Here is a 14,964-nt window from a genome sequence, read left to right as displayed (position 1 = left end):
GCTGCTCTGTGCCATCTGATGGGGAACAGGCACAGAGAGGCAAAGTGGCTTGGCCAAGTCACACAGCCAGTGAGCAACTGATTAGAGCCAAGATCTGAACCCACAGCTGCTTCCAAGGTCTCAACTCCATGACAGTGTGCCCCAGGGTGGTCTGTGATGTGACTCCCAGCAGGGGCGGTAGACAGCTGTGATGGCAGAGCTCACGGTGAGGAACCAAGCCATTCTGCCACAGGCCGCACTCGGGCTCTCTGAGAGCACCAGGTGAAGGGCTGGGCCTGGCATGACCCAGCCCTCCCAGCCCCAGGCTCCAGGGCAAGCGGACAGTGGCTGTCCTGCCAGAACCAAATGCCACTGTTTTATTTCTGGGGAATTTATTTTGGTGATTATTTCATTTATAGTGAGGGTTTCTGGTTTTCTGTTTAAAATGGGGAGAAGAGGCCAGGCAAAGTGGTTCACACCTGCAATCCCAGCACTTTGGGAGGCGGAGGTGAGAAGATCGCTTGAGGTCAGGAGTTCAAGACCAGACTGGGCAGTGAGACTTCATCGCTACAAAAAAAAAAAAAAAAAAAAAATTAGTCGGGTGTGGTGGCATGCGCCTGTAGTCCCAGCTACTTGGGAGGCTGAGGCAGGAGGATCGCTTGAAACCGGGAGGCTGAGGCTGCAGTGAGCTGTGATTGCGCCCCCGCACTCCAGCCTGGGTGACAGAATGAGACCATGGCCCCCAAAATAAAATAAAATGGGGAGAGCAAGTTACCTTTTTAAGCATGCTTATTTAACTACAGAAAAGTGAGTCGTTTGAATCAAAACTCTCAGGTAATTAAGCATCAGGGTGCTCGCACGAAAAATTGCTCATGAATGCTCATGACTGCGTGATTCTTGTAACGGCCCAAAGGCAGCAACAACCAAACGTCCGTCAGCTGATGAAGGTTGCACAGATTGTGGAGCAGCCCGGGTAGATTATTATTCAGCCAGAAAAGTAAATGTAGTTCTGCTACATGCTATGCTGTAGAAGAACCTAGAAAGCACTCTGCTGAGTGAGAGACCAGACCTAAAAGCCACGTAGCATGTGATTCTGCTTCGATCAAGTGTCCAGAACAAGCAAATCCAGAGAGGCAGGAAATGGAAGAATGGTTGCCAGGGGAGGAGGAACAAGGAGTAACTGCTCTTGGGTGTGGGGTTTTGGGGTAATAAAAATGTCTGGAATTAGGCCGGGCACGGTGGCTCACGCCTGCAACTCCAATACTTTGGGAGGCCAAGGTGGGAGGATCGTTTGAGCCCAGAAGTTTGAGACCAGCCTGGGCAACATAGCAAGACCACATCTCTACAAAAATTAAAAAGTCAGCTGGGCGTGGTAGCGTGCACCTGTAGTCCCAGCTACTCGGGAGGCCAAGGCTGAAGGATCGCCTGAGTCCAGCCTTGGCTGTGGTGAGCTGTGGTCGTGTCATTGCACCCCAGCCTGGGCTACAGAGTGAGACCCGACTCAAAAAAAAAAAAGTCTGGGATGAAGTAGTGGTGATGGGTGCACAACTCCAAGTATACTAAAACACTAACTGTATACTTTCACTGGGTGGATTTTACGGTATGTGAGTTATAGCCCAATTTTTAAAATGTGTCCTGCGTTGTCATTGTGGCCAAATGGAAGTGTTAGAGTGAATGGCCAAGTGGGGGCTGACCCCTGCCGGGCACTGCCCTGTCTCTGACTTTTTTTGTTTAGAGACAGGGTCTCACTCTTGTTGCCCAGGCTTGAGTGCAGTGGGGCAATCACATGACTCGGCTGCAGCCCCACCTTCCTGGGCTCAAATGATCCTCCAGCTTTAGCCTCCCAAGTAGCTGGGATTACAGGTATACACTAACACACCGAGCTAAGTTTTGTAATTTTTGTAGAGATAAGGTCTTGCTGGGTTGCCCAGGCTGGTCCCTGTGGCTTTGGTGATGTCATCCCAAGGGGACAGCCCAGCTCCCTTGAAGGCTCAGTGGGATGCTTCTGCCCAGAGCCTGGAGCCAGGGACAGCCGGGAGGATGGGGTGCCGGTGAGGCCATGCTCCACTCCCCAAGCCTGGCTCACCTGTCCTTGCCTCTGGTGCAGCATCTCCAACAGGGAACTCTCGGAGCTGATCGAGCAGCTGCAGAAGAATGCTGACCAGGTGGAGAGGAACATTGTGGACACGGAGGCCAAGATGCAGAGCGTGAGTGCCTTTCAGGGCTGGGTCTCACTGGGTTCTCACCCAGGCAAGTCTACCCCAGGGAACTCGTGGCCACATCTGGAGGTACCTTGGGAAGAGGGTGCTCTCAGCCTAGCGGGTAGAGCCAGGGAGGCTGCTTGACACCCCTTGTGCATAGCCCCCCAAGAGAGCCATCCGGCCCCAGGAGGCAGCAGCGAGGGGCCAGGAGACCCCGGCCTGCGTGTGGCGACCTCAAGGGTGGAGGAACTCCTGGGGCCTAAGCTCCTGCCAATTTTCTGCCCATTTTATGGCTGGAGAAACTGAGGTTCAGAAGGCGCTGGGACGGCAGAAGGTGACAGAGATGGGAGGTGGGGCTTCCAGGTTTAACCAATAGAATACTCGTCCAGTCACGTGGATTTCAGAACCATGTGTCCTGCATGCTGCTGGGATACACTTACACTACAAAATGGTGTACTGTTTATCTGAAACTCCAAGGTACCCGAGTGGCTTGTATTTCATCCGGCATCCCCATGCAGGGGTGGCTGAGAGACAGGTGCAGAGGAGTGGGGGGCTGAGGGCCGAGAGGTCACAGGGGAGGTCAAGGTCACCCGGCCCGGGTGCTGTCTCCAGGCCCAGCCGTGGCTGCCCCTCCCACCTAGCTACCTCTGACAGCCCAGGGGTTCAACCCCGAGGGCCGTCACAGGCAGCCCAGAGAGCTGAGGGGTGGGCTGGGTGGGCACAGTCAGTGATGGGAGGCCGGGGCGTGGCAGGGGGGGACTCTGCTCCCAGCACTAACGGTGGGCCTCGCCGCTTCCTCCTGCCTGAGGGTCCCCTCTCTCCCTCCCAGGCCCCCTGCTTCTGCCTCCGCGCCCACCACCAGCTCACCTGTCCCCTCCAGTCCCCTCCTCTTAGGATCTGTCATGATTCCCCTCTTGTGCCCCCTGGGGTGGTGTTTTCTCCCTTCCTAAATGAAAAACAGCTTTTGGGAATGTCTTTTTCTTCTCATAACAAAAGACATATGTGTTCATTATAAACATTTCAGGATCAGTAAACAAGGATAATAAAGTAAATTAAAATCATGAGGTCGGGCGTGGTGACTCAAGCCTGTAATCCCAGCACTTTGGGAGGCCAAGGCAGGAGGATCAATTGAGCCAGGAATTTGAGACTAGCTTGGGCAACACAGCAAGACCCCAACTTTACAAAAAATTAAAAATAAATTAACCAGGTGTGGTGGTACAAGCCTATAGTTCCAGCTACTCAGGAGGCTGATTCAGGAAGATCACCTGAGCCCAGGAGTTTGAGGCTGCAGTGCGCTATGATCCTGCCCCTCCACTCCAGCCTGGATGACAGAGTGAGACCCTGGACAAATTAATTTCTTTGCTCTGTGCCTCAGTTTCCCCTTCTGTAACATGAGGATAACAACCACCCAAGCCTGTAGAAGCACCAAGTGGGTGGGGGCCAAGGATGCTACTAAACACCCCACAGTGGTTTTCTTTTTCTTTTCTCTTAAAAAAAAGGCACCCTGGGACAGTCACAGTATTGCCTGATTGCCACCTCTCTAGTGCCAGACATTTTTGTCCCCCACAGGGAAACATCACTCCCCTGCCCCCTTCCCCCTGGGGACCACTCATCTGCTCTGGCTCTATGAATTTACTCATTCCGGGTATTTCATATAAATAGAATTGTCCACTACGTGTTTATCCAAACGTTAAACACAAAGAAAAGTTGGAAGGATTGTACAGCGAGTACCCACATCCCACCACCCAGGGTCGCCAGTAATGCCGGCTGCGTGTGGGATGTATTAGATATACCAGTCCCTGGGATTTTCAGTTTTTTCTTGAGTTGGAGTCTCACTCTGTGACCCAGGCTGGAGTGCAGCGGCACAGTCATGGCTCACCACAGCCTTGACCTCCTGGGCTCAAGCAGTCCTCCCGCCTTGGCCTCCCAAAGTGCTGGGATTACAGGCGTGAGTCACCTATGATTTTTTTTTTCAGGGATAAAAAAAGTTTATTTGATGACCTGTGATTTTTAAAAACATTTTTATTGAGGTCCAACTTACAAAAGCTTACAGACGTGTCCACATTGGAGGGGCTCACCTCCCCCACGAGTAGGCAGCCCCAGGACCACCATCCAGGGTTTCCCAGAAAGCTTCCTGACCATCTTCCCAATCGATGTCCCTGTGCCAACCTCCCACCACTGATCGGTCTCCCATGACTTTGAACCCTGGAGCACCTACCTCCCCTACCTGAGTGTTCCCTCTCTTCCTCAGCCTGGGTTTGAGAGAGTGCGAGTTCCCACCAGCCCCTGCATGAATTAGGCAATGATTAAGCCACTTCCCCCTCTGCAGAACTGATCTTTGATCCACTGCTCAGATCAGCTGGTGTTGACAGAGTGGATAAAATTCCACCCGGGCCAAGAAGCGTAACATTTTGTCGTGAGAGCCAGCGTGAGCCCAGCATCTTTTTTTTCTAACAACTTTATCCAGGCATAGTTTATATACCCAAAAATGCCCCCATTTCAAATGAGTGATTCAATGACTTTTGGTGACTTGAGCACGTGGTGACATTGTTCCCACAAGTCCACATCAGAACATTTTCCTCCCCTGGAAGATCTCTTGTGCCCCTTTACTGTTATGCCCGGTCCCACCCCTGTTCCAGGTGGCCTCTGCTTTCTGTCTGGCTGGCTGGCTGGCCCGTTGGGATGTTTCCCATGGGTGGGCTCCCCGGGGCTCCACTGGGCACTTTCCCAACACAGTAGGGTCAGTAGCTCCATCCCCATGCCAGGCATGTTTCTCAGCTCACGATGCCTCTTCTGACATGGGGGTTTTCCTTTTGTAGAGACAGGGCCACTGAGACCCAGCAAGGGGAAGGGACTAGTGGCCTCTGGGTGTCCCAGTGTCAGCCCTGGCCTGCCCTTGGCCACCTCACTGTCATGTCATCACCTCCCCTGCAGGATGGGGGTGTCCCTTGGGGACTCATTGCCAGGCCTAGCATCGTGTAAACACATTGCCAGGCTTCTCAAGTGTTGGAGGGAATTACCAGGCTGTGTTTAAAAACCTGCTATCTTGGCCAGATGCGGTGTCTCACGCCTGTAATCCTAGCACTTTGGGAGGCTGAGGTGGGAGGATTGCTTGAGCCCAGGAGTTCGAGACCAGCCTGGGCAACATAGTAAGACCTGTCTCTACAAATAAAATTGAGCTGGGCATGGTGGTATGCACTTGGGAGGCTGAGGTGGGAAGATTGCTTGAACCCAGGAGTCCGAGGCTGCTATGAGCTATGATCACACCACTTCACTCGAGCCTGGGCAACAGAGTGAGACCCTGTCTCTTAAAAAAAAAAAAGGAAGAAAGACATCTACTATCCCAACTGCTGTTCCTTGCTTTTCCCTAAAGAGACCCTACCCCATCAGCACCTGCTGATGGCACCTCCCAAGCATCCCTCACGCTGTTCTCTCTGGTGCCTCTATTGCTCTTACCTGGCCACTACCCTCCTAGCTCCCTCTTCTCCCTACAGAGCCCAGAGGCATCACCTTTATCCCTCAGTGGCCGTGTGGAACCCCTGCTTGGGGCTGCACTGTGCTCTGGCCTGGCCCTGCTCTCCTGTCTCCTCTCCCACCCGGTCTTCTAGCGCCTTCTCACTGCGCCTCAGTCTTGGCCTGCTCACTCCTGCCTCAGGACATTTGCACAGGCCGTTCCCTCTGCCCAGAACGCTCTTCCCTTTGGGTCCCCTCTGCTTCATCTCTGGTGTGCCTCCCTTGTAAATACCAGCCTGGAGGAAGCTGCCATCACCTCTGCAAGGCGCACCTGTTGATTTGCCTTCCTGGCAGTCTCCTGGCCTGGGCTGTGTTCACAACTTAGTTGGACTTTGTTGCTGGGGGCACGGGGGCAGGCCCGACGGGGCCCTCTTCCTCCTGCCCCTGCCACCACAGTGCCCACTCTGAGTCCCCACTCCCTGCCTCCTCTCTCTTGGGTCCCTCACAGGACCTGGTCCGGCTGCAGGAGGGCCAGCAGCCCGAGCACCGGGATGTGGCCCTGCAGAAGGTGTCGGATTCAGAGAAGCTGCTGTACGTGCTGGAGGCAGACGCGGCCATCGCCAAGCACATGCGGCATCCCCAGGGGGACATGATCGCTGAGGAGTACGTCCCCTGCTTCCGGTCCCAAGGGAACCGTGTAGGGCGGGGTGGGAGGACAGTGAACGCTCAGCATCCCGGAGCCCGAGTCAGAGCTTGTCAAGGGCCGACTCAGTGCCACGCACGAACCAAAGGCATCACATTGGGGAAACTGAGGCTCGGGGCATTGGAATCCCTTGTTCTGGTCATAATGTGGCCACCAGGCCGTCTGGCCTGAGCTCTCGAGCGCGTGGTCCCCTTGATCTGCTGTCCCCTGACAGGGTGGGGGTCTCTTGGGGTACCACAACCCCCCACACTTGTCCCCAGCTTCACATACAGCACTGCAGTGGCCCCTGCTGGGTGGTGGGCTCCAGAGAGCAATGGGCCTGTTTCTTCCAGAACCTTCTGGGCACACAGTAGGCTGTCAGGAAACACTGACGGAAGAAGTTGGAGAGAACGTGGACAGGAGGAGGCAGTGACATTCTGGAGCCCATGACCTCTGTCACCTGCCCCTCCAGGCCGCTGAGCCCAGGGTCGGGTGGGAGGCCCTGCTCACGGTGGTCTCTGTCCCCGCTCAGCATCCGTCAGCTGAAGGAGCGTGTGACCAACCTGCGCGGGAAGCATAAGCAGATCTACAACCTGGCTGCGAAAGAGGTCGACCCACAGATCAACTGGGCGGTACTGGTGGATGAGAAGCTGGTATGGCCTGGCGGGGCTCTGGGCCACCACTAGGGAGGGGCTGTGTCTGCAGGGAGAGCCTCGCCGTTTAATAGGCGCCACGGTCCCATCGGGGAGGGGTCGTGGCCCCACTTTTCTGATGAAAAAAATGAGGCTCAGAGAGGTGCGGTGCCGAGTCCAGCGGAGGTGGTGGAGATTTGGACTCTTGTGCCCATCAGCCACGCCTCGCGGCTCGCCCTCTGACCCTGGCCCCTGGGGTCTTGGTGGGGCTTTGTGGGTGGGCGGGGGGAGTGTCCAGACTTCTGGCCTGCTACCGCCCTTGCCAGCCCGGCTTCACCACACAGAAGCACACGGCCACTGCAGCCAGGCGTCCCAGGTTCGTGTCTCAGCTCCCGCAATTTTAGTGGTGCGGCCCTAAATGGGGAAAGAAGCCACAGGGGCCTCTGAGGCCGCTGTGCGATTACCGGGGAGGACACGTTTCCATTCGGCAAGGGGAGTGTCGGGGTGGAGGTGTCGCCGACATCTCCTGAAGCTCTCCAGAGCCCCGTGCACGCCCGTCCTGCTGCCCAGGGCAGAGGTGCTCCTGGGTGGGCTACAAGCCCCACCCATCCCTACGTGTTGCCTGGCCAGGACAAGCTGAGCAGCCAGAGCTTTGGGACAGACCTGCCTCTGGTAGACCACCAGGTAGAGGAGCACAACATCTTCCACAACGAGGTCAAGGCCATCGGACTCCACCTGGCCAAGGACGGCGAGAAGGTAGGGTGTGAGGGCGGTGGGAGGCCCAGGGCAGAGGAGCCACACCTCTGTCCTGGCCCTGACCTATGTCCCTGGCTCTGTCCTCAGGAGCAGAACAGCGAACTCCAGGCCAAGTACCAGAAACTGCTGGTGAGAAACTTCCCGGGGAAGAGGCTGTTGTCTCACGGGATGGGAAGCTTGGGTGTGGGGATAAGAATTTATGCTTTTTTTTAGTTTATGAGTCTTGCCAAGTTGCCCAGGCGGGTCTCGAACCCGCGGGCTCAGGCAATCCACTCACCTCAGCCTACCAAAGCGCAGATGACAGGCTGAGCCACCGAGCCCGACTAAGAATTTATTCTTTTAAAAATGACACACGCTGGGCATGGTGGCTCACGTCTGAAATCCCAGCACTTTGGGAGACTAAGATGGGAGGATCACTTGAGGCCAGGAGTTAGAGACCAGCTTGGGCAACATAGCGAGGCCTCCATCCCTACAAAAAATTTTTAAAAAGTTAGCTGAGTGTGGTGGTGCCTGTAGTCCCAGCTCCTTGGGAGGCTGAGGCAGGAGGATCACTTGAGCCCAGGAGTTGGAGGCTGCAGTGAGCTATGATTGTGCCACTGCACTCCAGCCTGGGCAACAGAAGAAAACAAGCCAGGCACAGTGGTTCATACCTGTAATCCCAGCAATTTGGGAGGCAGAGGAGAGAGGATTGCCTCAGTCCAGGGGTTTGAGACCAGCCTGGGCAACTTTGTGAGACTTTGACTCTATAATAAATCAAAAAGTTAGCCAGGTATGGTGGTACGTACCTATGGTTACAGCTACTTGGAAGGCGGAGGTGGAAGAATCACCTGAGTCCAGCAGGTCGAGGCTGTAGTAGCCGTGAGCGTGCCACTGCACTCCAGCCTGGGCGACAGACTGAGACTTCAGCTCAACAATAACAACAACAAAAAAGAGAGAGAGAGAGGGGCTTGCAGTGAGCGCTTCAATCAGGATGGAAGGAAGGGGATGGCGTGGAAAGAGACACACCCAGCCCTTCCCAAGAGGCTGCCCAATTTCCCTGTTTGCTCACAGAAAACCCTACTAGACCCCAGGGGTAGAGCCTGTCCTGCAATGTGCTGCTTATTTCTTATTAAGCACCTGCTGTGTGCCACATGCGATGCCACATGATCTCTACATAAAAGCTGTTGAGTTCCCTTTCCCAAACCTTTAAAGAATGTATTCTGTTCGTGACCCACCTGGGCAACTTGGCGAGACCTCATCTCTACAATAAATCAAAAATTAGCCGGGCGTGGTAGCGCACACCTGTAGTTCCAGCTACTTGGAAGACTAAGGCGGAAGGATCGCCGGAGCCCAGCAGCTCAAGGCTGCGGTGGCCGGGAGCGGCCGCTGCACTCCAGTCTGGGTGACAGAGAGAGACTCTAACTCAAAAAAAAAGAAAATGTATTCTGGTTAAAGTTGAACAAGCCATGCATCAAGGCTTCCTGCTGCAAACATTTCAAACATCTCAGAGAAGAGAGAGGCAGCGTCCTGTGGCAGTTAGGAGCCAGGCTGCCTCCGTCCCTTGCGTGTTGGTGGTGAGACCTTCAGCAGGTGACCTAACCTCTGGAAGCCTCAGTTTCTTCATCTGTGGAATGGAGCTCCTATGTGTCCCTGTCTCCTAGGGTTGCTTTGAGAATTAAGTGAGTGAATGTTGGAGAACGTTAGCGCAGTCCTGGCATGTGGAGGGGCCTATACACATGTAAGCGAAATGCCACCCTCCCTCCTCCTTCCCCTTCCACTGTCCCCCAGATGTACAGTGGTGGCAGTTGCTATCATCCTTCCAGCAGTTAGAGGAGGATGATAAAGATAAAACTGGTCCAGGCCAGTGGCGCTGTAATCCCAGCAGTTTGGGAGGCCAAGGCAGGAGGATCGTTGGAGCCCAGGATTTCAACACCAACCTGGCCATCATAGCAAGACCTCATTTCTACAAAAGCATCAAAATATTAGCTGAGCACGGTGGCGCATGCCTATAGTTTCATCTAGTCAGGAGGCTGAGGTGGAAGGATCGCTTGAGCCCAGGAGGCCAAGGCTGTGGTGAGCCATAATCCTGCCACTATACTCCATCCAGCCTGGTCGACAGAGTGAGACCCTAAATCCAAAAAAAGATAAAACTGGAAGCTGTGTCTGCTAATGGTTATTGGGCACCAACACTAAGCCAGTCTCTGTGCCCTATGAGGTCAGCTCTGTCGTTATCTCCTTACAGATGGGTAAACTGAGGCACCACAAAAATGCCAGTTCTGTGCGGGTTTTGTCTGTTCCATTCAAAGCTGTATCCTCAATGCCTGGAGCTGTACCCAGCACATAGTAGATGCTGATGAACACTTGCTGAATGAATGAATGAGTCTCAGAGGGTGGTTCTCCGAGGGGGCCTGGCTGGGAAGTGGCTGGGCAGGGCTTGTCGCCAGGCCAGGGGAGCTGGGCTCTGCAGGAGGTGGGGTGGGAGGCCTGTTTGTGATGAGGACCCCACCCGCCCACCTACCCACAGGCAGCATCCCAGGCACGGCAGCAGCACCTGAGCTCCCTGCAAGACTATATGCAGCGCTGCACCAACGAACTGTACTGGCTGGACCAGCAGGCCCGCGGCCGCATGCAGTACGACTGGAGCGACCGCAACCTCGACTACCCTAGCCGCCGGCGCCAGTATGAGGTGGGCGCTGGGGCTGGGAGGGCACGCAGCCTGGGGGAGGCGGGGAGGGGGAGAGGCGCTGAGTCCCCGCCACTGCCCCTGCTGCAGAATTTCATTAATCGGAACCTGGAGGCCAAGGAGGCGAGGATCAATAAGCTGCACAGCGAGGGTGACCAGCTGCTCGCAGCTGAGCACCCCGGGAAGAACTCCATTGAGGTGCGTGTGACTCCAGATGGGACGCCTCCTCTGGGCTGGCTTTTGGGCGGTCCCCACCAGCTGCCTCCTGTGTCTGTCTGTGTGGACCTCGCCACATCTGCCCTCTGCCCTGGGGCGTCCGCAGTCCGCGTGGGGCCTGGATTAGTCTCCCAGGCATGCAAAAGAGAGGACCACAAAATCGGTGGCTTTAAGCAACAGCAATTGGTTCTCTCCCAGTTCTGGAGGCCAGAAGCTGAGGTCAAGTTGCCAGGGCCTCGCTCTCCTGAAGGCTCGGGGAATCCTTCCCTGCCTCTCCCCACTCCTAATGGCCTCAGCAGTCCATGGCTTGTGGCTGCTCACTCCAGTCTCTGCCTCCACCTTCATGTGGCCTCCGTGCGTCTGTGTCCTCTCCTCTTCTTATAAGGACACCAGTCATTGTATCTAGGGCCCACCCTAATTCCAGGATGAGTTCACCCCGACATCCTTAACTGATTATGTCTGCAAAGACCCAATTTCCAAATTAAGTTACATTCCGAGTTCTAGGTCTAGTGGAGATACTGTTTAACCCCTACAATGCCCTCATGAAATTTTTTTTTTTTTTTGAGTCAGAGCCTCACTCTATCGCCCAGGCTGGAGTGCAGTGGCACGCTCACGGCCACCGCAGCCTTGACCTGCTGGGCTCAGGCGATCCTTCCACCTCAGCCAATCTTTCTGCCTCAGCCTTCCAAGTAGCTGGAACTACAGGTGTGCGCCACCACGCCCAGCTAATTTTTGGATTTATTGTAGAGACGAGGTCTCAGCAAGTTGCCTAGGCTGGTCTTGAACCCCTGGTCTCAGGCAATCCTCTCGCCTCTGCCTCCCAGAGTGCTGGGATTACAGGCGTGAGCCACCGCACCTGGCCATGAGAATTTTTTAAAGGCATCACTTTGGGCAGACACAACTCCACTCGCCCTTGTGCACTATACAACCAGAGCACCTGTACATGGCAGCCCTGCTTGGCTCCTCGACGTGCCTCTTCGGTGGAAGGCACACTGGGCAGATGCCTCCTTTCCCCCCACCCGTTCTCCAGTCTGGTGGCCCACCAGTCTCCCCCTTGGCACCCCTAGCACCTGGCCAACAGTGAACTGCCCCTTCTCCTGGCAGGCGCACATGGAGGCTGTGCACGCGGACTGGAAGGAGTACCTCAACTTGCTCATCTGTGAAGAAAGCCACTTGAAGTACATGGAAGACTTCCACCAGGTGCCCCTGCGTCCTGGAGCACACTTGTGCTGGGCACTCTCTTGTGAGAGTGCTTGGTACCTGTTGGGCTCGCTCATGGCTTTGTGCCACTTGGTCCAGGAGCCTGGCTGGGTGCTGTGGGATGATGTCCACAGCGTCTACTGAGCCTGCAGAGTCCCTGCACATCTTCCCTGGGGACCGGGGCCAGACGGTATCATTTACCAGGTCACACGGAGCCCAGGAATAGGTGTATGGGTTTTTTGTGTTGGTAAAATATATATAGCATACAATCTGGCAGGGTGCCACAACTCACACTGAGGCAGTTGGATAGCTGGAGCCCAGGAGTTTGAGACCAGCCTGGGCAATATAGAGAGACCTCTACCAAAAAATGTAAAAATTAACCAGGCATGGTGGTGTGCGCCTGTAGTCTCAGCTACTCAGGAGGCTGAAGAGGGAGGATCGCTTGAGCTCAGGAGGCCAGGGCTGCAGGGACTTATGATCATGCCACCATACCCCAGCCTGGGCAACAAAGCAAGATCCTGTCTCTAAAACAAACAAACAAAAACCACCTGCCATTGTTAAGTGTACAATTCAGTGGAATTCATTACATGCACAATATTGTGCAACTGTCATCACCATCTATTTCTAGAACTTTCCCACCACCTCAAACAGAAACTCTGTACCCATCAGCAGTCTCTCCCCCTGATCCCTTTTGCCAGCTTGGTCACCTCTAATCTGCTTGCTGTCTCTGGTTTTGCCTGTTCTAGATGATTCGTATCTAGAATGGATGTGGGGAATTAGTTAGCGGCTCTTACAGCAGGTGACACTCTGTGTCTGGCTTCTCTCACTCAATCTCTTGTCAGGTCCATCCACGTTGTCAGGGCTTCACTCCTTTTCATGACTGTGTCGTAGCCCACTGTGTGGACAGACCACACTGTGTTTGTCCAGTCACTGTTTACTGTATGCATCCTTGTTTTTGTTTTTGTTTTGAGTCGGAGTCTCACTCTGTTGCCCAGGCTGGAGTGTAGTGGCATACTCATAGCCATTGCAGCCTCAATCTGCTGGGCTCAGGCAATCCTTCTGCCTCAACCATCCAAGTAGCTGGAACTACAGGCGCGTGTCACCATGCCCAGCTGTTTTTTTGTTTTTTTTTTTGAGTTGGAGTCTCACTCTGTCGCCCAGACTGGAGTGCAATGGCTGCTCCCGTTCACCGCAGCCTCAATCTGCTGGGCTCCGGGAATCCTTCCGCCTCAGCCTTCCAAGTAGCTGAATTACAGGTGTGTGCTACAACACCCAGCTAATTTTTTTGATTTATTGTAGAGATGAAGTCTCACCAAGTTGCCCAGGTGGGTCTCGAACCCACAGGCTTAAGCAATCCACCCACCTCAGCCTCCCAAGGTGTGAGATTACAGGCTGAGCCACCGACCCCGGCTCAGCTGATTTTTTTATTTATTGTAGAGACAGGGTCTCACCATGTTGCTCAGGCTGGTCTTGAACTCCTGAGCTCAGGCAATCTTCTCGCCTCTGCCTCCTAAAGTGCTGGGATTACAGGTGTGAGCCACCATACCCAGCTGGAACGTGTGTTTTTAACAAGCTGTGGGGGATTCTTATGAGGGGGTGTCTGGGGAAGGTTGGATATGGGTGACAGCGTGTGACTCCTGGTCCGCTGCCTGAGCCACACTGTGAAATTCAAGACCTGTTTGTGGCTGCAGCCCACGTGTTCAGCCCAAGGGGACAGCTGACAGTGACTCAAGACTTGATGAACTGAAGAATGAGCAAGAGAATTTTCTAGAACAAAAAGGAGAGGCATGTATCAAGACAACTTAGGATGGAAGTGTAGTATGAAGTCAGGGTGGTCTGGCACAGAGAGAGACGGAATAGAAGTAGTCTCACAACTTACTGTTATATACAGGAAAACTTAATATGTCATAGAGGTGGCCTGTCCTGGATTGGTGGGAATGGACCTGGCTTCTTCCTGCTGGAGTCCCCAGGGGAGCTGGCCGGGTCGGGTGGGCGTGTCCCCAAGCAGAGCACAAGGTCCCATCTGGGTGGGCAGGAGAGCCCCCCTCCCCGCCTGGGGTGGGAAGGGATGAACCGCAGCCGCAGCCAGAAGTCCCTGGTTTCCTGTCGGTGACGGGCCACCTGGTCCCCCTAGTTCCACAAAGACATGAAGGACGCCCAGGAGCTGCTGCGCAAAGTGGACTCGGACCTGAACCAGAAATACAGCCCGGACTTCAAGGACCGTTACCAGATAGAGCTGCTGCTGCGGGAGTTGGATGTGAGCCACGGCCCGGGAGCCTTACTGGCCCGGGGGGCCCTCTCTCCACCCCGGCGGGCCCCTCCACAGCTTCCACCCACCGACCGGGGCCCCTGGTCCCCAGCCCCCGCTCGGCCCCTCCCACCAGGGGAGGCTGTCGGTCTCACCTGCCCGCTCCCGCTCCCTGCAGGACCAGGAAAAGGCCCTGGACAAGTACGAGGACGTGGTGCGGGGACTGCAGAGGCGAGGGCAGCAGGTGGTGCCGCTCCGGTACCGCCGGGAGACGCCGCTCAAGCCCATCCCCGTGGAGGCGCTCTGTGACTTCGAGGGGGACCAGGTGAGCTGCTGCCCCGGGCACCCCACGCAGGCTGGGCCCAGATCTGCCTCCTTTCGTGTCACGGCGAAGTCAGGGGTAACATGGCCGGGTCCAGGGCCTAAAGTGATGGTCTCAGAAACCCGTGCCTGTCTCTGTCGAGATGTCACTCTGCCAACCCTTCCCCTGGTGGAGGCCGACTTGCACCCCCACGTTGTTCCCACCCTCACTGCGCCTGCCTTAGGTTCCACCAGCTGTGCAACCCCAGTCACTCCAGGTCCCAGGGGTGAGGCTCTCTCATTGGCTCCGCTTGAGTCATGTGTCCACCCTTAACCAATCACCGAGGCTGGCTAGGGGATGTCAGGCCTGAGTCACACGTCCAACGGGAGACCACGTGGACCGGGAATGAGGAAAGCAAGTTCCCCAAAGGGAGAGGGAAATAGAGGTGGGCTGCTGGGCTGGTAGACTTGGCTTGTGTCCCCTTTGTGCTGGCCCCTCCTAACTCTATATGGGGAGGTCCGAGAGGTGAGCTAAGGTTCCCCAGGTCCAAGAGCTGGGGGGCAGAGGGCGAGAGGGCGACTGGGTCCCCGGGTCATGGGCTGGGCAGGCCCCACCGTCAGGGCATGGAGGGGCC

At 55.4% G+C, this 14,964-nt stretch overlaps 1 protein-coding gene across 1 annotated transcript in view; it reads left to right on the top strand.

The window, feature by feature from the left end:
- Positions 1–2,088: 2,088 nt before the first annotated feature.
- The window catches only part of PPL (periplakin), a 24,078-nt gene continuing 11,202 nt past the window's right edge, over positions 2,089–14,964 (top strand). The window contains exons 1-10 of the mRNA XM_021712331.1: positions 2,089–2,186; positions 6,142–6,296; positions 6,848–6,968; positions 7,578–7,703; positions 7,791–7,832; positions 10,207–10,368; positions 10,456–10,563; positions 11,686–11,781; positions 13,916–14,038; positions 14,208–14,354. Of these exons, the coding sequence (XP_021568006.1) occupies positions 2,178–2,186; positions 6,142–6,296; positions 6,848–6,968; positions 7,578–7,703; positions 7,791–7,832; positions 10,207–10,368; positions 10,456–10,563; positions 11,686–11,781; positions 13,916–14,038; positions 14,208–14,354 (1,089 nt within the window). The 5' untranslated portion in view covers positions 2,089–2,177. The remainder of the gene's footprint in view (positions 2,187–6,141; positions 6,297–6,847; positions 6,969–7,577; positions 7,704–7,790; positions 7,833–10,206; positions 10,369–10,455; positions 10,564–11,685; positions 11,782–13,915; positions 14,039–14,207; positions 14,355–14,964) is intronic.

Source organism: Carlito syrichta, unplaced genomic scaffold (genome assembly GCF_000164805.1).
Source record: "Carlito syrichta isolate Samal-C Ts95f unplaced genomic scaffold, Tarsius_syrichta-2.0.1 Scaffold303189, whole genome shotgun sequence".
Lineage (NCBI taxonomy): Eukaryota > Metazoa > Chordata > Mammalia > Primates > Tarsiidae > Carlito > Carlito syrichta.
The sequence above is the reverse complement of the archived record's forward strand: the minus strand, read 5'-3'. Positions and strand labels throughout refer to the sequence as shown.